Source organism: Corvus kubaryi, unplaced genomic scaffold, assembly GCF_017639235.1.
Source record: "Corvus kubaryi isolate FWS band 111438036 unplaced genomic scaffold, C.kubaryi_AGA036_p1.0 37179, whole genome shotgun sequence".
NCBI classification, from domain to species: domain Eukaryota; kingdom Metazoa; phylum Chordata; class Aves; order Passeriformes; family Corvidae; genus Corvus; species Corvus kubaryi.
Genome location: NW_024581049.1, coordinates 20585 through 45980, shown reverse-complemented (window position 1 = coordinate 45980; position 25396 = coordinate 20585). Strand labels below are relative to the sequence as shown.

At 49.5% G+C, this 25396-nt stretch overlaps 1 protein-coding gene across 3 annotated transcripts; it reads left to right on the top strand.

Moving 5' to 3' along the window:
* Window positions 1-1337: 1337 nt before the first annotated feature.
* YTHDF2 (YTH N6-methyladenosine RNA binding protein 2) lies at window positions 1338-23127 on the top strand. Of its 3 annotated transcripts, XR_006015011.1 has the most exons (6): window positions 1338-1462; window positions 1823-1847; window positions 2138-2217; window positions 6252-7817; window positions 15649-15753; window positions 22169-23127. XR_006015011.1 is itself a non-coding variant. In XM_042021854.1 (5 exons), the coding sequence occupies exons 1-5, from the start codon at window positions 1436-1438 to the stop codon at window positions 22190-22192; spliced, it is 1722 nt and encodes a 573-aa protein (XP_041877788.1). In that variant the 5' UTR covers window positions 1339-1435; the 3' UTR covers window positions 22193-23127. The 3 variants fall into 3 exon arrangements, 1 of the variants encoding a protein (XP_041877788.1); XM_042021854.1 differs by lacking the exon at window positions 15649-15753 and having other exon boundaries at window positions 1339-1462; XR_006015012.1 differs by lacking the exons at window positions 1338-1462; window positions 1823-1847 and adding an exon at window positions 2952-2996 and having other exon boundaries at window positions 2151-2217.
* Window positions 23128-25396: the final 2269 nt, after the last annotated feature.

Sequence of the window (25396 nt, the reverse complement as noted above, 5' to 3'; positions counted from 1 at the left end):
GCAGAGCAACGGCAAAGGAAACACAGCTGGGGAGGGTGGGGGGAGGGCAGGAAGATGTGTTTGGCTATTTTTTTGCATTAAAAGGAAAAATAGAATTAAGCTCCAATGGATTTTTCATGGAGAGGTGAAAGGCGGTGTCTCCATCACCTTGGGGACAGCAGGGATCCCAGAACCTGTTTGTGAGGGGTGGTTGCTGCTGCTCTGACCTTGGCCTCTGGGAAGTGTTTCCTGGCTTGGGGTGGAGGTGGAAACAGCTGTGGGAGCCAGGTCCCATGCTCAGCCTGGAGAAGAGAAGGCTCCAGGGAGACCTCAGAGGCCCTTCCAATGCCTAAAGGGGCTCCAAGAGAGCTGGAGGGACTTTGGACAAGGGCCTGGAGGGACAGGACAGGGAGGAAGAATGGCTTCCCACTGCCAGAGGGCAGGGTATCAGATGGGACGATGGGAAAGAATTCTTCCCTGTGAGGGTGGTGAGGCCCTGGCATAGGGTGCCCAGAGAAGCTGTGGCTGCCCCATCCCTGAAATTGTTCAAGGCCAGGTTGGACAGGGCTTGGAAGAACCTGGTCTAGTGGAAGGTGTGCCTGCCCACGGCAAGATGAGCTCTCAGGTCTCTTCCAACCCAAACCAGTCTGGGATTCTGTGGTTTTGGATCAGGGATCCACCTCCTTCCATATCCAGCCACCTTTCCTCCATTCCCCTCTGACTTGCTCCTTCAGGTAGCCCCTTGGCTGAAGGGCAGTGGGGACCTTTTGAGCATCCCCTTCCCCAATCCAGGAGTACAGCAGATCCTGTCAGGTCCCTGCTGGAGCTGTTCCTGTCTCTTGGCCGGGAAGGGGGGTGACTCTGGGTTCCCTGCTCGCTGTATGCCCACCCAACAGCCAGGTAGCCCACTTGACCTGGGTGGGGGTCCCAGAGGACTGCGATGTCCTCTGGGTTCTCCACACCCTGGAGTGCTGGACTGGGGACGGGGGGAGCTAAAATGTCGTGGCGCGACAGAATGAGGTTGGGCTGAGCCCGCAGCCGGGCCTCGAATTTGCCATTTTTTGCCTTAAAACCGCCGCGGGGCCGCCTGGCCCTTTAAGAGCTCTCCCACTTCTAGCCGAGCGAGGCCGCTGCTCCCCCAACACTCCGGTCCTCCGCCGTCCCGGCATGCCCTGCGCCCCCCCTCCCCCCCATTTCCCGCCATTGTGCCTGGGCGCGCGCGGTGCCGCGTGACCGGGCGGGGGGAGCGCGAGGCGGCGGGCCCGGGCCATAGAGACGCGCGGCCGGGGGGGGGGGGGGGGGGTGGGGTGGGGATGGCGGGATAGAGCGTCCCCCCGCCCCGCTCCGCCGGCGGCCGCCCCGAGTCCGCCAGGGCCACCCCGAGCCCGCCGGGCCCGGACAAAGCGCCGCCGCCTGCCGCCCCGCCCCTCCCTGCCTGCAGCCCCGCCGCGGAGCCATGTCGGCTAGCAGCCTCCTGGAGCAGGTAGGAGTACCCCCGCCGATACCGGGACGGCCCCGCCGGGCGAGACCGCGGCTCTGGGCCTAACGGGGGTTGCGCCCCGGGCCGGGCCGAGCGGCGGCTGCGGCCTCACCCGTCTCCTGTCGCAGGGCCGCGCTCCATTGTGATGCGGCCGGGCCGGGCCTGTCCTCGCAGGGCTCGACCCCGCCGGGACGGATCTCTCCCCTCCCCGGGCCGGATTTGTCCCTGCCGGGCCTTGGGTTCCCCCGCCGCGACGGGTCTGTTTACCCACCCCGGCTCTGTCCCCCCTTCACCGGGCCGAGTCTGTGTCCCTGACTCACCGCTCTCCCTCTTTCTCTCCCCACGTCGCCGCCGTCGCGCCAGAGACCCAAGGGCCAAAGCAACAAAGGTGAGGTCCCGGGAAGCCGGGGGGGAGGGGGGCGGCTGGGAGCGGGAGGGTCTCCCTAAAACCTGCCGGGGGGGAAATAAACCCTGCGACCGGGCATGGCTGCTGGGGTGGGGATAGTTTGCGGGTGATGTCTGTGCGGTGGGCAAGCGTCTGTGTGCCGTGGGCTGAGTGTAGTGTGTTAGAATTGGCAGAAGTTCGTTATGTTACGGGGTTTGGCTTTAAATACTTTAAGCTGTTCGTTATGGGAATTCATTGCATAGGTTTTTCTAACGTTACACATCTCTTCTCAGTGCAAAACGGCTCTGTGCACCAGAAGGATGGACTGAACGATGATGACTTTGAGCCTTACCTGAGTCCCCAGGCCCGCCCGGTGAGTACCTGATGCAGGCAGGAGCACCAAGAGCCTGATGGTTTCCTGCTGCTCCAAGGGAGGGGAATTTGGCCTCCTTGTGTGTTTCCCATCTCCACTGATTGCATTTTGATGTTTGCTAGCTGCCTTAAATTATATCCTATCCTACACCTGCATTTCTGCAGGCAGAAAGCATTGACTGCCCTTAGATAGTGGTGGGTGAACTAGGAAGGTTTTCAGCAACTTTCTGAGGCTGTGAGAACTTCCTAGAGTTGGTGTCCAGGTCTTTTTTTTTTCCAACATGACTGTCTCAGAGTCACCATTTCTGCTCTTTCAGTTTTAGTGTTGTGCCTGTTTGGTTTCTGGCTCTTTACATCAGAGAGATATGCTGAGTTGGGTTGTGAAGTTGCTTCACGTGATGCTGCCGCACTTTTGGAGGATCAGATCAACCTTCTTACCTGTACACCAAGTCAACTGATGATGCCTGTCAGGGGGATTTCTGTTTTTCACCAAAAAAAACCCCCCAAAAAAACAAAAACAAAAAACAAACAAACAAAACCAAACCAAAAACCCCAGAGCCCACATGTGATGCAAGCGTTGAGTTCTCTTTGTGAGAACTTCGGTTACAAGTTGAGCCAGAGCATTTTGTGACCAGATCCTGGAAGTCAAACTTGCAGCTACTTTTCCTCTTCACTTTCTCTTAGATTAACTCCACTGTTAACTGGTGTTTGTTTGTTTTCCTTAATGAGCTGCAGGGGAGTGACACAGAACAGATGGAGTTCAGCTGATTAGATGTACAAGTGAGTACCATAGATAAACATCTGTAGTAGCACTGGAGCAGTCAGTTTATTCTCTTGGCTTCTCTTTCCAGTTGTGACCAGTAAAAATAAGCTGTTCTGGTTTCCCCTTGCTGTATTTTTGCTTATTTTTACTAGTCAGTACGTTATTTTTTTCATGTAAACGTGATGCATGTTTTGTTGGAACACAGAAACAGATTTCTGTCTCAGTTAAATTTTCAACAAGTAGTTTCCTAGTTCGTGCTAAAGATCTGGGGATAAGTATTCTTTGTCATGTTAGTTGTTCATAATCTTCAGAATTCAGCCTGTCCATCAAGACAATTCACTGCATTCAGCTCCCCAAAGAGTTACAAGCCTAAATTCAGTCTTCATAGGGTGAGAGAACATTATTACTTTCTCGAATAAAAGCAGCTACTTTCCTAGTAGTTGTTACTTAATGCTGGTTTTTTTTTGTCTGAGCTATCAACATCCCTAATTTCCAGCTTCCTTCTGAATGTGGATGTATTTCCTACAAATTGCAGTTTTATTTAGGTTTCCTGAAGACAATGAAGGTTATTATAATTTTGAAGCAACAGAGTGTTTTACTCTATTTTGCATGTTTGGTGAAGTATTTCTGGATCTTTAATTTTTTTTGGTGTGTCTCAGGCTGGTAAAAATAGGTTTTAAAAATCAGGAAGCGGTTGGATGTGCCCCAGGAGGAAGAAACTGAGCTGGAGCGAGGTGAAACCACCAAGTTAACTTGGAGTGGAATCTCTGAGTGACTCTCGGTTCCTCATTGTGCGATGTTGCTGGTCTGTATTCTATAAAATGGAGCCCAAAACCTCCAGAGCTTGGTCTGGAGGGAGGCAAAAATACACAGGTATCCAAGGGTGCACCTCTTTGCTGGAGATGGGAAAGGGAGTTAGAGAAACTGCTCTGAGTAATTGAATTAAATGAGTTTTGGAGTTGGCTTCCCAAGCTCTCCACACACCCGTGAGGTAACCATGTTGTAAAGTTTCACTGCTCCTTATTCCCCACCTGCTCTCTCAGGTATGACTGTTACTTGTCAGTTCCCACGAGGTTACTGTGTATTGTAAAGCTCAGATACACAGTAAATGATTTCTCAACCCTTTAAAAAGGAAAAGCTCAACAGCAAGGCTCACTGAGAACCCTGCTTCTGGTCTGAGATGAGGAGGAACAGTGAATTTGAGGAAATAACTGTGCAAAGAGTGTTAGTCATGGAGAGAATGAGAAGCTGGTGGAGTTTTATTTGCATGTTAACCAGTAAGCGTGTCAGTTGTGCAAGGGCAGGGGAGCAGAGCGAGGTACTGTGATAACAAAGCAGTGTTGGTGGTGTTCAGGTAGAGAGCAGCAGTGACTGTGTCCCAAATTTGCTCTGAGCTGCCTGTGCTCAACTCTTGAACTGCTCTGCTCCCTCCTTACTACGTGTATGTAGCTGCCTAGTACTCCACAGGTCATAGCTTAATACAGCCTGTGTTAAATATGTCGAAGTTGAACATAATGACAACTGGGAAAATATTTTGAGATGACAAGAGGAAAGATTTTTATCTGATAGTGAGGTGCTTCGAGTGCTCCTGTGGAGAGGAAATGGCTCTCCCTCGGGGTTAGGGATGGGCCAGCATGTTCCCGTTCCTTTAAAGCTGAGTTTAGGAGAGAATATCTTACTCTTATCATTGAGGGGATTAATTTATGAAGGGGCTTTGCTGGTTCAAAATAAGTAATAGGAAGCTTTAAGTTCTTTCATTTGTCTTAGAAATTGGTGTCAGTGTTGGTGCTTTTGGACAGATTGAGCCCTGGGTTTAGCAGGATTGAGTTCCTCAGTTAGTAAAACCCTGGATGAGAGTGAGGTTTTTTTTTCTGATTTGCTTTTTGGGAGACCTTTGTGAAAACAAAGGTTGGAGAGAGCATCTCTGTGAGTTTTCAGGCAGTACCACAGAAATCTTCTTTTCTGAACATGTGATGTTAAATAATTCCAATTAATTTCTGTGAAGTCGGGGCTTGCTTAGCCCCAAACCTGTTGCTCTCCCGTAAGTAGAAGGTGGAGTGGCAAACCAGCTATTTCTGGAGGGTGCCAGAGCCATCTTGAGAGACTCCCTGGCTTTCAGTGTGGCATGAAGTCCTCTGGGAGCCGTGCTTGGCACGTGAATACATGATTCAACGAAAAATGGAGCAGAGCCTGCTGCAAGTCAAGCTTTTAGCTGGGAATTGAACCTGCCTTTGATCTCGTCTACACTGGGCTGGTGTGTTAGGGGCTGGGCAGCAGGAGGCTGCTGCTCACAGGTTCAAATTACTCAGGATGATGTCCATTAGCAGGACTGGAACCACTCCCCGGAGGGGACCCATGTTTTTGAATGGGAAATGACAGATGTTTTTCATGTAAGCAAATATTGGGGATGTCTGAGACTTCCCTAATTGTCAAATTAGGCATTTGTTTTTTGTAACCTAAAGGCTGTTTGGATGTTAAAAGGGAGATCAAGGCATGGCGCCGGGTTTTTTTTTTTTCCCTCTCTCTGGATTTGAAACCTGCTTGTGCTGGTGCTGTCACTGTGCTGTAAAAGGCTTTTATTGATTACCTCCCACTTTCAGGTAATTTTCAATGTGTGCCCACAGCACTAGAGAAGTTTGTGTTTTGAGGAATCGGCTTTAAATCCCTGTTTGTTTGCGATTTCTTGGAATATTGTGAAGTGTGGAACTTCAAATTGTAGGAATAAAGCTGTTTTCATGGCTAGTAAGTTAAAGAAAGGCCATCAGGGACACTCGTGATTTTTGCAGTGTGCTTCCACTGGATCCTTTTTCTTCTTAATCCCCTTCTCTCTGCATCCTTTCCCCAAATCCTGCCTGGAACACCATAATAAGGGTTAAGTATGTTACACAGGCAGGAAAAACCCTTGTTGGGAGTAGCTACAAGCAGAAGATGGTATTTGGATGCAAGGTAAGATACTGGTTTTTAAAGCCTGGGCAGGGGCTTCCCAGTGTCCCACACTGTATGTCAGGAGCATCACACGCTGCCACCTTGGCATGGGAAGCTTTGTCTTTAACCTTTCTGTGCCTTTGTCTTTAAGCTTTCTGGCAGTGGAACAGATTTTAGAGCCCTTGTAACAAAGGAGGTGTTCAAGGCTGGGCCTGTTTATCTGCCCAGCCCTAAGGTAGGGAGGGGTGGAGCATGGGAAATCTAAGCTGCCTTTATTCCTGATCCCTCAAAATTGGTTCCACTCCTTCTAACAATTCAGTGCTTATGTTTTTGTGGTTTTCTTTCAGAATAATGCATACACTGCAATGTCTGATTCCTACTTGCCAAGCTACTTCAGTCCCTCCATTGGATTCTCCTACTCCTTAGGCGAAGCTGCCTGGTCCACGGGGGGAGATCCCCCCATGCCCTACCTGACCTCGTACGGACAGCTGAGCAACGGGGAGCCCCACTTCCTTCCCGACGCCATGTTCGGGCAGCCAGGGGCCCTTGGCAGCACTCCATTCCTCGGGCAGCACGGCTTTAACTTCTTTCCAAGCGGGATAGACTTTTCGGCTTGGGGGAATAGCAGTTCTCAGGGACAATCCACTCAAAGCTCTGGCTACAGCAGCAACTATGCCTATGCCCCCAGCTCACTGGGAGGGGCCATGATCGATGGGCAGTCGGCCTTTGCCAACGAGACTCTGAACAAGGCTCCTGGCATGAACACCATTGACCAGGGCATGGCAGCCCTCAAGCTGGGTAGCACGGACGTGGCGAGCAGCGTCCCAAAAGTCGTCGGCTCGGCCGTAGGGAGCGGATCCATCACCGGTAATATCGTGACGTCAAACAGTTTGCCTCCGGCGACGATTGCGCCGCCGAAGCCGACCTCATGGGCTGACATTGCCAGCAAACCCGCCAAGCAGCAGCCCAAGCTGAAGACCAAGAATGGCATTGCAGGGTCAAGTCTTCCGCCGCCTCCCATAAAACATAACATGGATATCGGAACTTGGGATAACAAAGGGCCGGGGGCAAAAGCCCCGTCACAGGCCTTGGTCCAGAATCTTGCTCAGCAGCCAGTGCAGGTGTCCCCACAGCCCATGGGCCAGCAGATCAGTAGTAGCCCGCCAGTGACCCAGGCTCCGGGTGGGCAGCAGCCACAGGCGCTGCCACCGCCAGCTCCGCTGCCTGTGCCACCAGCACAGCCCACCCGCTGGGTCGCCCCTCGGAATCGCGGCAATGGCTTTGGCCAGAACGGAGTGGACGGTAACGGAGTGGGACAGGCTCAGGCCAGTTCTGGTTCTCCTTCAGAGCCGCACCCGGTCTTGGAGAAGTTGAGATCTGTCAACAACTACAACCCCAAGGATTTTGACTGGAACCCGAAGCATGGGCGGGTTTTCATCATTAAGAGTTACTCTGAGGACGATATCCACCGTTCCATTAAATACAACATCTGGTGCAGTACGGAGCATGGCAACAAAAGACTGGATGCAGCCTATCGCTCCATGAACGGGAAGGGCCCCGTATACTTACTGTTCAGTGTCAACGGTAGTGGTCACTTCTGCGGTGTAGCAGAAATGAAATCTGCTGTGGACTATAACACCTGTGCAGGTGTGTGGTCCCAGGACAAATGGAAGGGACGTTTTGATGTCAGGTGGATTTTTGTGAAGGACGTTCCCAACAGCCAGCTGCGACACATCCGCCTAGAGAACAATGAGAATAAACCAGTGACCAACTCCAGAGACACTCAGGAGGTGCCTCTGGAAAAGGCTAAGCAGGTGTTGAAAATCATTGCCACCTACAAGCACACCACCTCCATCTTTGATGACTTCTCACACTATGAGAAACGCCAAGAGGAGGAGGAAAACGTTAAAAAGGTAACGTGTTTGTGTGTCTTGTCTGAGTTCTGCAGGGTAAGAGGTGGTGGGGGCTGCCTTGCACTGGACAGACTCTGGGGTGTGAAGGGGTATTAGCCTGTGGGCATTAGCCTGGTTTTTGGCTATCTGCCTGCTCGTACCTGGAACCCACACCCAAATAGTCGCCCCTCTTTTGGGGGGAATATGTCCAGAGAAGCCACCAAGGTGATTAGAGGGATGGAGCACCTCTCCTGTGAGGAAAGGCTGAGAGAGTTGGGATTGTTCAGTTAGGAGGAGAGAAGGCTTTGGGGTGACCTAATTGTGGCCTTCCAGTTGGGCCTGACGGGAGCCCACAGGAAAGATGGAGAGACACTACAAGAGCCTGGAGAGGCAGGACAAGAGGGAATGGCTTTAAATTGAGCGAATAGGTTTCGATCGGATATTAGGAGAAAATATTTCCCTGTGAGGGTGGGGAGGCCCTGGCACAAGTTGCCCAAAGAAGCTGTGGCTGCCTCATCCCTGGAAGTGTTTGAGGCCAGGTTGGATGGGGCTTGGAGCTGCCTGGTCGAGTGGAAGGTGTCCCTGCCCACGGCAGGGAGTTGGAATGAGATGATCTTTAACAGCCCTTCCAATCCAAACCGTTCCATGATTCTATGAAATGGGTGCCAGCACTTGGCAGAGCAGGGTGAGGAGCCTTGCCCAGGCCCTGCCTGCGATTGACTGTGTGTTGGTTATGCTGAATCTCAGTTTTCCCTGAGTGCTGTGATGTAAACAAAACGTATTTCTGTGCCATTATCAGCTCCTGGATCAGAGCAGTTTGAAGTCAGAGACCAGCAGGGCATTTGGGAAGCTGTTCGAAACCAGAGCCGGGTCTTAGATCGGCTGCTAATCCACCCCCTGGCCACAGTGGGGTCAGCATGACAGATGTCACCCTCCACTTGTAAAACCTCCAGGAACAGCAGTTCCTGTCCCTCCCCAGGCAATCTATCCGTCTGCTTAATTATCCTTCCTGTAAGGAGGCTTTGTCTAATGCCCAACCTAAATCTCCCTCACCGCGATTGAAGTCCATGACTGCTGGTCCTGTCTCCGGTGGACATGGTCGTTGTGTTCCTCATGGCTCTGTTTGGGGCCGTGGTGGGCTGTCACCGGCATGGCACTGCCAGCAGTGTGGCACATGAGCTGAGCTTACAACTTGCCTTGCAGCTGCCCTGGATGCTGCTCTCAAAGCCTGCTGTCATCATCTACTCCTTAATGATGCATTAATTGAAAATCCTGCCCCAAATTCAAGAACCACTGGGCTTGGAATCTTACTTGGGTTCAGCTGTAATAAAGTCACCTGGGGCTGCCCTTCTCCTCAGTGTGGGTCTGGCTTACGTTTGATCAAAATGATAATTATAAAAATTAGCATTAGCACAGCTGGCTGGGAGTTTGCCAAGTTTCCTGATGATCTCTTTAGTTTGAGCAATGGGGAATTTTTCACCCAAGACTTGAAGAACAGAATCAGGAGGTGCAGCTGGTTGCTGTGACAGTGAATGCAGTTTTTAATTTTTTATGTGTATTTTACATGGAGCATCTTATAAATAGTAACACTTCAGCGCAAAGGTGGTCATGTTTTGCAACTGATAATCAGCACTTGCGGTGCTTGGAGAAAGTGTGTAAGGGAGGAACAGTAAATGGCAAGGTGTAAACTGGTATTTAGTGAGGACCTGATTGTTTTGTGTGATTTCACCTCCTAGAATTGTTTCACCACTGTGAGGGTGGTGATGCCATGGCACAGGTTCCCAGAGAAGCTGTGGCTGCTCCATCCCTGGAAGTGTTTAGGGCCCAGCTGGATGGGGCTTGGAGCAACCTTGTCTAGCAGAAGGCATGCCTGCCCATAGCAGGGGGTGGAACAGGATCCATCTGCAAGGTGCTTTCCAAACCTAAATCATGATGGGATTCTGTGATACCCCTCCAGATCTGACTTCAGGGAGTAACAGTTTGCAGTGTTAGAGAGTCGAACCTTGGCACAGTGGGAGAATGCAGGGGAAGGGGGAAAATGCTCCTGAAGGACAGGTTAGGGAGGGAGGGATGGATGGATGGATGAAACAAGTTAATTAGTACTAAGTATGGGTAAGCAGAAGGAAAGGAGAGGAGAAGGCTTTGGGAAAAGCAGACAGAATGATGGGCTCTTCTTCCGGAAAGCTGCTGTGTTTGCTGTGTAAAGTCTGAAAATCAGAAATGTACTACAAATGAGGCTTAGCAATATTCTTAAAGCTGTAAACCATCTTTATTCATCTTCCCAGTTGCATATTGAAGTCTCCTCCCCTTGCTTGCTTCTCGAGATGTGCCACTGTGGAGAGTCGGAAGCAGCAGGGATAGCTGGAACGCTGGCGCTGCCTTTCTGAACCATGTTTTAGTGGATGCAGCAGCAGTTGATTAGGAAAGCATTCTTTCTTTGCAAAGGAACTTAGTCATAGGTCTCTGGAATTCACAGATGAGAAGGGAGTTGTGTAGGCACAGTCGGTGTTTGCTCTTTGCCGTGTACTCACCCTGCATTTCGTGCTCCGGGCCCCTGTAACATCCGGCATGGAGGAAGTGACTCTTTGCGCCTTGGTCGTTCTTGCAGCAAGCTTGACCTCCTCAGTCACTTGGTGACGCAGCCTGGAATGTGGCTGAGGTTTCTGTAACTGCTCGTTCATGGTTTCATTGAGGACCAGTTATTTTTCCTGAAGGAGGGTTTTCTTTTTTCCTGGAGTGATACTCACCATGGGACTAGAGATGCCAAAAAGCCCAAACCATGCTCTCTCTGCTTGAAGCATCTCAGGTATCCACTTGAATTAAAAAAAATATACAAGGAACCAGAGTTGAAGCACCGGAAGGTTAAAATGCTGTTCTGGCAGCAGCTCCCTGCCCGTTTTTTGTGCTGCTTTGTGCTGGGGAAATCCCATTGCTCCCAGCTCTTTTATCTCTCCCACAGTGTGAGATGTTGATGCTCTGCAGTTGTGTTCCTTGAAGCTTAAATGTCTCAAGGTTTGGCTTCTTTCGAACTTCTCCCAAGCTGGAATTGTTTCACTTGGCTTCAACTTGCCCAAACCTCTGTCTCATTTGCAGTTTGATTCCTGCTTGCTGCCCTAGCAGATGGATGAGCTCTTGTGAAAGTCTGGAACTCTTGAATATTCTTTTATACTTCTCACTGTTAGTCATTTCTTCAGAATTCCCTAAAGCAGGTCCAAGAAATTATATGAAAAATGTATAGTGTTTGTGCCCTTTCTGTTGTCCAGTGAAGGGAGAGGGGTGGGTAGTTAGTTCAGTGTTGAAAACACTGAAATAATCCTCTTTTTTTTCCTTTTCCTGTTGCCTGTGCCCAATCCTGTTCCTCTAAAGCTAATCCCCATTCCTTTTCCGTGTCTTGCTTTGCTCTACTAATCCAGTTTTTTAAAAGGTTTGAATGTTCTCCTGACCCAAAATGGTGGAGCTGACTCGCAGTGCAGTTCCTGCCCAGTGCAGTCCTGAAATTCAGAACAGCTGCTTTTGTGGTAGAGCTTGTCACTGACTTCTTCTGTGTAAGAACTATTTTATCTTTGCTTTAAACAACCAAAACAACAACACAAATCCCCATGCCCCATGGTCGTGCACTTGGATTTCTAGGAATGCTGCAGTGACCTTGGTGTAAAGATCTCCCATAATGATGTGCTTGGTATGAAAGGTTGACAGCTTGTGTGTTGTATAAACGCAGTCAGTGGAAACTCTAAGGGAAGTGTGTTTAGGTTCTTTCTGCCTGCCCAGGCTTGAGATGCTTGGCTACTCACAGGTTCCAGGGATTTTAGGAAGGCTGTCTTGTGAAAACCAGTCCTGTGCAGAGTGCTCAGTGGTCAGGTTTGCAGCTGAGAAGAGAAACTTTGCGCTGGGACTTTGAGTGTCGAATCAGGCTGAGCTATGCAAGATGGGGTGGGCTTTGGTGGGGTTTGTCATGCTGAGGATGGGCCTCAAAGCACAAAGGTGGGATTGGCCAGATCGGATCTGTTATTTCTGGAATTGTGCTGCCTTGTGCCTCAGCTGACGCTGTATGCTGGTTAAAGGAGTATTAATAGTGGCAAGTGTCATTGCCTCCTTGGAACACGTGATTTAAGGGAAAACTGAGGGGTGTTGTATGAGCCTGTTTGAAATGAGCAGGCTATTTCACAATCACTGGAATACATGAACGTTTTCTGATGGATTTTACAAAGCACTTTTTCTCTTCCCAATCTGAAATCTCAGAGGGGAGGAGAGAGAATATTCCCTATAGGGTGGACCGGCACTCTTTCCTCCTTCTGTTACAGCTGTCCTGGAGAATGCTGCATTTGCTTTGGCTTTACCATATTCCACAGGACAGTATTTCTTGACTATAAGATTCAATTCCTGGATATTCTATATCCAGGCAAAGCCAGCTGTTCTCTGTGGCAGCAAGGGAGGAGCACTCCTTCCAACCACACAGTTCCTTTCATCCAGTGATCCCAGGGCTATTTGCTGTTTTCTACTCCAAATCCTGGCCATAACGAAATTAATTGATTAACGCACCGGGACAGAATTTCCACTAGGCTGTTCAGCAATGCACGTGGTTTCGGTTTATTTCCAGGCTGTTTAAATCCTGTAGGTCTGTGTCCAAGCTCATATATTTGCCCGGGAATGGAGGAGACAAACCGTTGGGCTTATTCCCGTGGCTTGGCACTGGCTGTTCATAAGGAATACTTTGTGCTTATGATATGTTTAAGCCAGCCCTTAACAATACTCACAGATTTTTGCTTGTGTTCTAGCTGTGTCTAAAGACAGGAGTAAACCAGAGGAGAAAACTTAGATCTGCCTGATGCTCTAATCCGTGTTTTCTGCTGTGAGACAGGGAACTGTGTTTCCTCATCCCTAAAACAGGAGCAGCTGGGAGCCTTTTCACTGCAACTGAAGTGGAATCAGAGCAGTGGAAGAGCGAACCACTTGCTGGCACTTGCCTTGTAATCCTGTCTCTCACTGTTAGTATTGTGTTAGAAGCCTTTAAAATAATATTTTAAGGTAATGCTTGTTAATATTATAATATTTAAAATTGACTTGTTGGCATTGGTTTAAGGGCCTGTCGAGATGCACTTATTACTATTACCCGCAGCCGTAGGGAGGAGAGGAGAGACGAACCAGCAGGCAGGAATTGTGCAGCAGGATTGATTTATTTAATTATTTTACAAACTCTTTTATAGACTTTTTTCTTCATAGTCTAATTGGACAAAGGATCAGCCACCCCCTGGGTGGATTGGCTAGAAATCCTAAACATCCATTGTCAAAATATTTTTCTACTGTACCATAAACATAGTTCTACAAGGTCGCAGGTGTTCATAGTTTACAGAACTTCTGCTATTATCTTCCCTGAGAGAGAGAAGTATCTCATGGCTTAGAAAGCAGCAGGAAAATTCCTTGCTAACAGCATTTTTGTATCCACATGCACTGTTTAAATTTTTTCAATTGTTTTATCCCTGTCCATGGCAGAGGGTTGGAAGTTGAAGATTTATAAGGTCCTTTCCAACCCAGGCCATTCTAGGATTCGAGGACTGGGACTGGTGTTGGGCCAGACAGAGAGTGCAGGCCGTCTGCAATAGGGTTTCTCATCTCTTAGATGCCTCGAGCAGGGGGAATTTATTCCACACCCTCTTCTTGTGAACTTGTTTCCAACCTACTCGCCTTCTCAGTGTGGGCAAAGCTTCATGTCCTCCCACTCCAGGTTATCTTGGCTGGATGATTTCAGCTCTGAGCTGCAGAATACCCTGAGCTAATTGTTCTTATAAATATGTTAATTGAATTGATTATGAACATACTAATGACTTCAAATGAATGTCTTAAATTAAAAAAAACCAAAATTTTTTCCCTTCAGCAGATGAGTTAAAATAGGGGAAATGACCTTAAACTGAAGGAGGGTAGATTTAGATTAACTATTAGGGAGAAATCAATTTCTGTAAGGGTGCTGAGGCCCTGGCAGGGGTTGCCCAGAGAAGCTGTGGCTGCCCCATGCCTGGAAGTGTTCAAGGCCAGGTTGGATGGGGCTCAGAGCCACCTGGGAATAGTGGAAGGTGTCCCTGCCCATGGCAGGGGGTGGAATGGGATGGGCTTTCAGGTCCCTTCCAACCCAAACCAATCTGTGATTCTGTGATAAATTGTATGTGTATGGCTGGCAAGTCCCCTAGAAACACCGTGGAGGGCTTGGAATGCAGAAGGGAGTGTGTAAGGTGTCAGCAGTGGGGGTTGCTTTGTTTATTTTGCTCTTACTTTTTCCTCCAAGTTATCCTCTGGATAACTTGCTGGCACCAAGGTTAAGAGCTACTGACACAGGTGTGTGTTTCAGGTTATTTTATAACAGCTGCTTTCCCCAGAAAAAGTATTTATCTTCCAAGCAAAACTCATTGCCAGCTGTTTCATTCAGTGTAAGCCCCAGGGCATGGTCTGGTTCAGTTCCCTGGATTTTTCCCTAGTGCAGAAGTACAGTGGGTCACAAGACACTGCTGAAAGCCGATTAGGATCCCAAGAAAACTGTTGAAACGCATTGATACGTGGGCAGTCCATCAAGAACAGCTCCATGCACAATGTTCCTTCCTTGTTCTTACTGAAACTGTAATTCTGCATCAGCTTTTTGCCTGAAAGAAGCCGCTTTCTTCTTTTCTGTCTCAGGTTCATGAAGCTCCTTGTTCTGTGCCGTGTGGTCATTCTCACCACAATTAGTCCTCCCATTTTCCTCCATGTTCTGGTTTGTACCTGGTAGTAATTGTGCTGTCCAATGGCTTTGTGAGTTAGTAACGAATTCCTTAGTGGTGCAAACCACTGGAGGCTTGGCAGCCAGAACAGTGCCAGCACCCTGCTCTACCACAGCATTTCCTAGAGAAGTCCCTGTTAAACAAGGATGGTCATTATCCAAACTGATGCCTGGGATAGAGAGTTGTTTGTAGCTCCTTCCAGTGAATAATGCCCAGTATGGGCCTTTTTAATTGACATATAAGTCATGTAACAGTGTGCAGTTAATAATGAACCATTTGGGGTTTGTGCAAGAACTTGGAAATTTCTGATTATTTTTAATTAGAATTTTTTTTATTCTTAAAACCACAATGCCGAACTGCTTTTTTGTTTGGTTAACTGCAGAGCTATTGTAATGTAATCCCGGTTTGGAAGACTTAGATAAAATCTGCCTAAGACTCTTGTCCTATGTTTCTAATCTTGGGGGGAAAAGAAACCACACTCTTAAGCTTCCTTCCCTGTATCTGTGCACAGAGGGGGAAGGCTCTGGTCTCTCCATCTCAGCTCTGTTATTTATGGTACTGTCTGTAAAATGCCTTCAGAGAATTTCCCATGATCATCTCAAAAGTAAGGAAATCGTGGAGCCCTGATCATCAGCCTTTTGGCTGTTGCAGCCTGATTTGGAGTTCAGCTGACTTTATGAGCTGTGTTCTTGATACACTTAAAGGAAGGGGGGGGGGGCGGGGGGAAATCAAATACAAAATTCCATTCCAGTGAATGTGGCTCTGTGTTCCCATCCAAGTGGCTATAAAATGACAGAACACGCTATAGGGAGTGTTGGCTCTTTTACTTGAGCTTGTGAATTCGGCTCTTCATGGCTGAGCGAAGCAGGCAAATAGATCTCCTCTTGTCCTCTCATAATACAGAATATTGTGGTGTGTTTTTCCTGTAGCGTGAAGTCTCTTCTGTCTTGTTTGGGATGGAGGTGGTGTTTAAGCCTCAAATACAGGACAACTGCAGTGGGTCAGATCAAAGTCTGTGTAAGTGCTTCTCATGTGGCTGCAGGAGCTGCACATCTGCCAGGCACAGAGACAGACATTGCTTGGGCATCCCTGCTCTCTGTTTCCAGGTCAAAAGCCCTGTGTGCAGCTGGCAATAACACGGTTGAGAGCAAACACCTGTGAGGACGGTACAGGCACATATCCACCTCCGAAGGTTTTCCTTCCCTTGAACGGTATGTGGCTTTGGAATTTCCATAACCCCGAGGATGTACCTTTGTCTTTATGAGTTCATGTTTTTTCTGTCCAAGATCTCAGTGCGCTCCTTGAGCATCCACAGGATCTCCAGTTCTTCAGCTTAATAATGTGTTGCGTGGGGAAATATGTCCTTTTGGTTTGCTTTGGGTCTGCCTTGTGATTTCCCCGTTGTTCTTGTGTGAGAAAAGGTGGTGAGCAATTAATTCACTGTCTTCTCTGTGCGTACTCTGCTTTTCCAGTCATCTGTCTTCCAGGCCAGAGAGTTAGAGCACAGTGGCTCTGCAGATGGAAACGCTTCTGTCCCTTGCTCATCCCTGTTTTTCTTTGACCGTTTTCCAGTTCTGCTCCATGCCTGTGGAGATGGAGAGGAGCAGAGCTACACTCTGCTCAGGATAGATCCTGTCTGGGATGTCTGTAAACAGCACAGTGGTATGTTTTGTTCAGGGTGATACTTGCTTTTCTTCAGGGTAGGCAATTTCCTGGAGTTACAGATCGTGTTTCCAATGGTTAATAGTCAGTTTGGAGCCCGTAATCTTGGAGTTAGGGTAGGGATTTTCCGCACGTGCATAGTTTAATTTTTCTCAACCAGGTAGACCAAGTGTCCTGTAAAGTTCAGCAGCTTTTTCTCACAAAGTCATACACTTTGTCAACTGCTCTTTTTATTACCCTGAATAGCTTAATGTCATCAGTAAACTTGGTCACTGTTATTCACTCCTCTTTCTAGATGTTTTATGAATATGTGGAGCCACAAATTCCACTGAAGCTCCGTGGGTTTTCAGTTCTTGGCATTACACCTGCATGGTGTGACAGAGGGCACTGCCAAGGCTTTGTTAACTCTACGGCAGTGAAGATTTTGAAACATGAAAGTGGAGTTCCTTCCTTTTCTAAAGAGGTTTTGTGGCACTCGTACTAAGACTTCTTGGCTGAGCGATGGCTTAAGGTAACCAAAGTAACAAAATGCATTTCCCTTGTAGTGATGGGGAAGAATAAAAAAAACTCCCTGGTTGTTGAAGACCAGGAGAATTTTCTTTCTTCCTAATGACTGGAAAGGACTTGTGCCATTTTGCTTGTGCTCCAAAGTCAGCCAGTCCAGTTCCAGTCTGTGTTGTGAGCCCAGTTGTCCTCCCATGGAATGCCACTGGGAATCCTCCCAGCTTGCTGTGTCTCCTTTGTTCTAAATATTCATGCATGTTCTCAGCTTTTCACCATTCTGTTTCCTGCCCTGTGGGACAAGAGTCCCTATGTGAGAGTAATTGTAAATGTTTATGGGAATTGGCCTGCTTTATTCAGGCAATTAAATGTGATGTTTAAGCAAGAAGAGGTTTGTTCTTTGCAATTGATTGCATCAGTTTTAAAAGGTGCCTGTAAAGATGCTGGGGAACAGCAGTGTGCCTGAGGATATCTGATAGGTCAGACCACCTTGTGTAAACCCCCCTGTAGGGGAAGAGCCTTGGCTGTCTTCATGCCCTTCTTGTCCTGGGCTGGTTGCTCTGATTTGGAAATTAAGTGTCCAAGGCCATGTGTCTCTTTTTCGCTCCTGCTGCTTCAGTGCTGTGAGTTTACCCTGTTTAGGGTTCTGTGGATATTTGGGTTTGCTCTGTTAGATTTTGATCTGTAGAACTAAAGGCCTGTCCTGCTCTGATGAAGAATCACTTTTATTTCTGTTATCTCCTGTCTTCCTTGGTGCTGAGCCCCATTAAGTGAATGGGAGGTAGGATGAAGGTGTCAGGCTATAACCAGATTGCTACCTGATTATTATCCCCTTTTCTAAACTAGGATGTAGCTTTTTTTGTAACCCTGATGGCTTTCTAATGCTGACAACAGGGAAAAGTCATGTTTGGTTTGTAAATACTGGGACTCGAGGCTGCTTGTGGAGCATAATATACAAGTGATGCATCATCCATCATTTGTGCTGTGTCTGTTCCTTGAGCAGATCCTGCTGGGAAGGCCATGGGCTTCAGTAACTCTTGATTTCTAAGGCAGTGATCTAAGATGTTTGCCTTGGAAATCCCACTGGATTGCTTGGCTGGGATTGCATCAAACAGCAAAGTGCGACATCATGGACTGAGTGGGGCTGTTGAGGTGCTTGATCAGGGAGAAGGGTGGGTGTGGGTGTGTGTTTATTGAGGCCAGGGTTTGATTACAGGCTCCCCAGAGAACGGTCATGGGCCCCAAGGCTGCCACAGAGCTCCAGAAGCATTTGAACAACACTCTCTGGCTCGGGGTGGGATTGTTGGGGTGTCCTGTGAAGGGGCAGGAGCTGGACTCAATGATCCTTATCGGTCCAACTCAGAATTTGGGTGTCTCAGCCTTTTAGGGAATGATACTGCCAGCTCCGATGCTCCAAAGAAGGAATCTCCTGCCAGTTCTTCTGTGGGCAGGCACTGGGCGAGTGTTGCCTTTTGCTTGGAGGACCTTCTTAGGCTGAACTGAGACTCTGCCTGACCTGGCCTGCCCAAGGGCTTTGGGCTGTGCTCCAGCTCAGGCAGGTGGTCCTAACAAACCAGGGGCAGCGTTGTCTCTCACTGTCATCTTGTCAGGTACAAACTCCTGAGCCTTTTGTTTTTTGCTCCCTGCAGTGTGAATAGATAAGGTGATCTCTCCTTGCTCAGTTGCTGTTATCAGGACCTGGCTCTGACATGGCTGCAGCCCCTGGGGACAGTGGTGATAGGGCTGAAGTTGCTTTGAGTGGTGTGATTAGAGAGGGCTCCTGTTTGCATACTTACCCTTTGTGAGCAGAGGATTTGAGCCATGGCACATATCAGCCTTTCCCATGCCATGCTGCTCTTTGCCCTTCCTGTTCCTGAGGGGTTTGACAGATGGGGATGAGTCTGAGCAGGTGTCTTTCTTGCTCCTCCCATGTGGATCAGTAAGATGCAGCCCAAATTTAACGGAAGTGCAGCCAAAGGGCATAAAACACTTCCTGATGGAATCCCTTTGCTCTCCAGGGATTGTATCCCAGAGCAAGCCCAGCGTGTGTGCGCAGATGCTGCTCTGCCTTCCGGGGCTGTTGCGTAGCTGTGGGTTGTGACTTACCGTGTTCCACAGCACGTGGATTCAGAGGAGGATGAGCCAGGAAGGACAAATGTTTGCAACCTGGTTGAGCCTTGCTGCGTGTTCTGGTAGATCTGTCTGGTGGTTGAAAGCTCAGTGTAACACCCCAAGGACCAAGATGTCTCAGACCCTTCTGCTCCACTCAGGTGAGACCTTACTTGCAGAGCTGCATCCAGCTCTGGGGATTCCAGTGTCAGAAGGATTTGGAGCTGCTGGAGCAGGTCCAGAGGAGGCCGCAGAGATGCCCTGAGGGCTGGAGCCAGGCCGGGAGAGCTGGGGGTGTTCACCTGGAGAGGAGAAGGCTCCAGGGGGACCTCAGAGGCCCTTCTAATGGCTAAAGGGGCTCCAAGAGAGCTGGAGAGGGACTTTGGACAAGGGGCTGGAGGGACAGGACAAGGAGGAATGCTTCCCACTGCCAGAGGGCAGGGTATCAGATGGGACGATGGGAAAGAATTCTTCCCTGTGAGGGTGGTGAGGCCCTGGCATAGGGTGCCCAGAGAAGCTGTGGCTGCCCCATCCCTGAAATTGTTCAAGGCCAGGTTGGACAGGGCTTGGAAGAACCTGGTCTAGTGGAAGGTGTGCCTGCCCACAGCAAGATGAGCTCTCAGGTCTCTTCCAACCCAAACCAGTCTGGGATTCTGTGGTTTTGGATCAGGGATCCACCTCCTTCCATATCCAGCCACCTTTCCTCCATTCCCCTCTGACTTGCTCCTTCAGGTAGCCCCTTGGCTGAAGGGCAGTGGGGACCTTTTGGGCACCCCCTTCCCCAATCCAGGCATACAGCAGGTCTGAAGTGAAGATGTTTACTTTTGTCCCCTCTCTAGCTTGGGGGCATGGGGACATTTGCCCTAGCCTCTGTTCTGGCACACTGGTATTTAATGGGGGAGTTTCACTGGCTCCTTGTTAGCTGCATGCAGGCCTTGGTAGCAGCATCACCTTCTCAGCGGGAAGAGGTGATTGATCAGGGTCCCGCTGCTCAGCTAACAGGGTGATGTGTGCGGCAGGATCCTTGGCCGCTGTCCTAGCCCAGGACACTGGCCCTGGAGATGCACAGGGGGTGATTGAACCTGGCAGCCGGCTTATCCTGTGTCCGCATTTGGGAAGCGGGGGCATTAGCTCAGGCAGTTGCAGCTGCTTCCCAGAGGGATGCGACACATTGCCATCTGTCCCTGCGCAACATAACATGCTGGCTGCTGAGCCAGGAACAGGGCTTGGCACCTTCCTTTGGATTCGTGGCTCTCCCTGCAGTGCTTGTTGTGCTCCGTGTTCAGGCCTGGCTCTGCTTCCCACCCTGGCAGTTGGATTTTGCTGTGGTGCAGTGGCTTTTTTGGCATTGAAAGAACCTGCAACAGACTTGGGCAGAGTTACAGGAAAAGAGGGGAATTAAATCAACACTACGTTCTTGATGAGAACCTGTGCCTTGATCTGATCCCTGTCCCTGGAAGACAGCAGAGGATCATGCTGTGCTCACTTTGCATCCTGCAGAGGAATTGGAGGGGAAGCCTCCCGGGTGTGTGGCTGAGAGGCCAAAGCCAGTGGAGTTGTTCTGAGCTGGAGGCCAGGCCTCCCTTTTTGGGAAGGTTTCTAAGCATAGATGGCCGCATGTGCTGTTGTCCCGGGACTGAAGCTGTTTTGGGATGGGCTCTCCCTGGATTTAGCAGCGGCAAAGGATGGGGTTTCCTGTAGCAGCCTGTGTGCTCGTGGCAGAGGTTGTATGAGCTGCCAAGATGGGAAGGTGCCTCCCGTCACCGGGTTAGCATGGGACCGTGGGAAGCAGGCAGGGAACTCTGTTGCTGCCCTTATTGCAGGGGATACAACTCCAGGCAGAGCAGTTGACTTGCAGGGAGACATCCTGAGCTGAACCAAAGCACCACGTTCAGAGCCCTGACAGCATCTCCTCTCTGAGTGAAGAGGGAAAACCTGCTGCGACTGTGGGTACCTGCTGCAGGTGTGGCTTTGCTGTGAAAGTGGGATGGACTTGGCACCTCTTGGACTGGCCGGGTGGCGATGGACTCACTCCAGGGGAGCCGGAGCCCCGCAGTGCCTGTCGTGCTCAGACTACAGGGACCTGCCTGTCTTCAAGGAAGAGGGAGAGCCAGGGAGGAGTATCAGCTTAGGGCCCTCTGGCTGCTGACAGGTTTAATTTCTGAGGTGGTGTCTTGTGATCTGGGAATGACACTTCAAATACCTCATAACCCTTTGGGGAAGCCTGGACCAGCTTCTGTGAGAGCTTCTCTGTTAAACCCAAGCAGACCCCGGAAGAGATGGGCATGGAGTGCTGAGAACAGCAGAGAGGGGGTGGCAGCCCTTGGTGCCTGGGGGTATTTGGTGCTGTGCTGCCTCTTTGTTCAGCTGCAGGTGTTTGGACAGAGTGTTTCCGCAGTGCTGGAGGAATACCCAGGGGTGATAGCAGAAGTCGGTGGGAAATTCCTGTGAAGTTCTTGGTTTTTGAGTGAGATGCCATCAAGTAGTATCAGGGGTATCAGGGAGGTTTTCTGCTGGGGGCTGGGACAGTTTCAGTCCCTGCAGACCAAGGCTGATGTCCAGTGCTCCCTGGGTTTGAGCTCCAGCCTGCTTTGATGCTCACATGGGAATTCAGGTGGAGTTTTTTCATAAATCATGGAATGGTTTGGGTTGGAAGGGACCTTAAAGACCATCTCATTCCAATGCAGACACACCTTCCACTAGACCAGGCTGCTCCAAGCCCTGTTCAACGTGCTCTTGGACACTTAGAAAGATGAGGCAGCCACAGCTTCTCTGGGCAACCTGTGCCAGAGCCTCACCACCCTCACAGGGAAGAATTTCTTCCCAATATCCCATTCTACCCTGCCCTCTGGCAGTGGGAAGCCATTCTTCCTCCCTGTCCTGTCCCTCCAGGCCCTTGTCCAAAGTCCCTCTCCAGCTCTCTTGGAGCCCCTTTAGGCATTGGAAGGGCCTCTGAGGTCTCCCCGGATGAAGACCCCCAGCTCTCCCAGCCTGTCTCCAGAGCAGAGGGGCTTCAGCCCTGAGAGCGTTTCCATGGCCTCCTCTGGACGTGCTCCAGCAGCTCCACATCTTTCTGATGTTGGAATCCCCAGAGCTGGATGCAGCTCTGCAGGTGGTGAATCACCTGGAATGAGGAAAAAAAGAATGAGGAGCTGTTGGACCTCAGAAATGTCACATCCCTGCAATGACTGGATGCAGTAGCAGCACCTCTTTTGACAAGAACAATGCTCTTTCCCTGGCTTTGCTGGCTATGGGACAGGCTCCATGGGAGCGCCAGTGGTTGGAATGCTGATGTGTAACAGCGGTGAATAAAATTGCTCTCAGCTAATATGATCTCTGTTATTTCTTTTGCAGGAACGCCAAGGCCGTGTCAAGTAAAAGGCAATTCCTCCCCCACAGACTGCAGCAGACATTGCATCCCAGCTGTCTTTCAGAGTAAGAAAGGAGCAAGAGCAACCCCGAGAGAATTAGGACTTTTTTTTTCTTAATTCTTTTGACTTCAAAAAGACTTTTACAAACTTCCAGTTTAAAAAAAAAAAAAGTATTGGACTATCACAAGACATAGGACTGAAAAAACAAAAACAACAACAACAACAACAAAAAAATCCCTTCTAGGTAGAGTAGAGGTAAAACCTGTCCCCTTTCTTTTGGCTTTGGTTGTGATTTCAGAGCATACGCTTTGTTTTTTGTCTTTTTACTATGGTTTTTGGATTTTCAAGTCCATAAGTGGCATATGCCTTTTTTTTCTCTCATTTTTAAATCCCATCATTTCCCCTCCTTCCACCCTCTTGCGCCTCTTTCCCTGGTTTTGACATTTGCACTTGGAACACTGAATTGTAACATCCACCATGCAAAGTGGAGTAACTTTATTTTTCTTTCTTTCGCCGGACTGGAAGAGGAGGAATTCCGTGAGGAAGTTGGGGTTTTGGCCTAAGAAGAATTGAACAGAAAATTGCCCACAAGGTTATGTCTTAAAGGTGGTTCATTTTTCTCTGACCTTTTGTTACTCAAAAGTCAAGTACTAGGAGTCCTAAGAAATGTTCTGTTCTTGTGCATTATATGGATTTAAAGATTAAGTCTGGATGAATTTGATTTTTCGAAAGCTGAGACCAGTGGTAGAAATCTTTTTATTTACAGGAAAATGAATTTTGGACAATAAAAAGCCCAAAACAAACAATCCAAGGAAGAAATATTGTAAAATGTGTAGTGACTATGTTTCAGTTTCTTGTTAAGCCAGTGAGGAATGGGCGTTGCCTTTTCTTTTCACCATTAATCACTTCTCAATAATAAATGTGAGATCCTGTTGAGCATCACTGTTGTCTCCTGCTCCCTTCCCTGTGCTGTCAGCTCCTTGGATTCCAAGTATTGGAAAAATACCTGAAGAGGAGTGGAGAGGTGATTTCCCTCGGGTTTGAAGTAGGGTGCTCTCACGTGGGCATCCCCAGCTCAATCGTGCGTCTGTTCCCAGCCCTTTGGGATACTTACGGCCCCCTGGTGTGGCCTGGCTCCAGGTGTGAGGGGCAGTGCCCACCTGGCCTTGCTCCCAGGATTCCTTCCCATGTCATGGGTAAGTTGGGAATGATCCAGCTCCTTCCAGGTGTGGGAAATGCAGACACCTCACAGCCCCAACCCTCTTTCCTAGGAAAACCACTCATTGTCAAGAAAATAACAATAAAAAAATCCTCCATCTTCCTCTTCTCTTGTCATGGCCCCTGCTGCTCATTTTTGGTAGACTCCACCTCTGTTCAGTGCCCATTGCTCCAGGAGCAGACTGTCAGATTCCCTCCAGTCTGACAAGGGCTGCTCTGGAACTGAGGTCAGGTGTCCTGGGGGCACGGGCAGCATCAGGGCCCCCAAGTGCCAGCAGACTTGCTGACGGGAACTTGCTATGTGCGTGACGGAGTAAACCCTTACCAGCTGCCTTTGCCCTCCCTTTGCGCTGGGGAAGGGGCTATGAAGGAGCCCTGGGTAAGAGGTGATGCAGAGATGGTGTCATTTGGGGCACCCCAATGTCACTGGGAGAGTGGAAATACAGTGGAGAAGGTTAAGTAGGTTATAAGAGGGCTTAGGTGGGGTCCTCCCAAAAATGGCAGGTTACAGCCCGAAATGCTTGGAAATTTAGGGAGTGTGTTTGTGCAAAAAATACAAAAAACCTGTAGCTTTTGTTATCTTTATATATATATATACACACACACATATATTATAATTTTAATTAAAATTGATTTCAAAATACAACCCTGTATTTACTGTATTTTATACAGGATCTTGGACTATAAGAAATTTTCAATATAGATATATAGGGTTTGAAAATGCAAATACAATTTTTGTCTGTGTAAATTAAGCAAAAACGGGCTTGAAAATGGAAGAAAATACGGTATCTTTAAAGGCAATAGAAATAGCTTAGTGATTCAGAGTTTTTTTCTCTCCGTGAAACACAGCATGAGCTTGCAGCTCGTACTTAAATCGCTGCCGCCCCCTGGTGAAAAGAACGACGTAGTGCAGCCGCTCGGTGAGGCTATGCCACACTCAAAATGGCGGCTCGGGCACGGGTGACACCGCCCTTCCCAAGATGGGGGGGAGGGTCACGCATGCGCTTTGGGGGAGGACGAAATGGCCCATAGGCAGGCCCTTCCTTCTCACAAAGGCGTCTTCCCGCCTGCCTAAGCCCGACCCTGCGCGGCGCTTTGCGGTGTGGGGACGCGGATGGTGCAAGAGCAGAGCCGGCGTTACAGTCGGGGTTGGGTTCAGGCAACGGAATAGACGCTTTTCCGAGGAGCGGGACCGTTTTTGCCGTACCACACAAAAGATGGCGGCGTAGCCCGAAGTGGCTTCTGCCAGATCCCAAGAGGGCGAGGGGGCGAAAAACACATGACGCCAAGAGATAGCAGCTCAGCACGCTGATTTTGTCCTTCTAAAGAAGGCGGCATGATGCGCATGCGCCTTTGGGTAAGGACAAAATATGGTGCCGCGGAAGCACCAGAATTCTCGGAAAGGCGTCTCTACGGCTGCCTGAACCCGACGCCTATTTCGACGCCGATCCGGCGCTTTCAGCGCGATTTTCCGTGGCGTTTCCCGGTGTGTGAACACGAGTGGTGGGGTCAGCGGCGCCGGGGGCGGGAGGAAGCCTCTGTCCCGCGCCTGACGAGGACCCCGCGACGCCGCGCAGTGCCGGACCGGGCACCTGGTCGCACCCCACCCCCGGCCCGGGGAAATGCTTCAGGATTCAAAATGGTCGGAAAATAACAGTCACTAGAGCAGCCTTCGCCATTCCCCCTGCTCCCCCGAAGGGCAGGAGCTGTGCAGGGTCGGGAGCACTCCTCCTTCCCAGGAGGTGAGAGGTGGAGGGGCCGGAGCTGGAGGCAGGGTTTCCCAGACGGGAAGCAGGGAGAATGTCAGCTCCCAGCAGCTCTCGGTGAGTGCTGGATGGACTCCGTGCTGGGCAGGTGGGAGATGTGGGTCATATTCACGTTCCCAGGAACTGCTGAAATGATAAGTCGCAGCAACCTCGCACGTCTGTGTGTAGAACCAGCTCTAATGCTGGCTGGCAGCCACGTGTGAGCTGGGAAATGAACATGAGGAGGC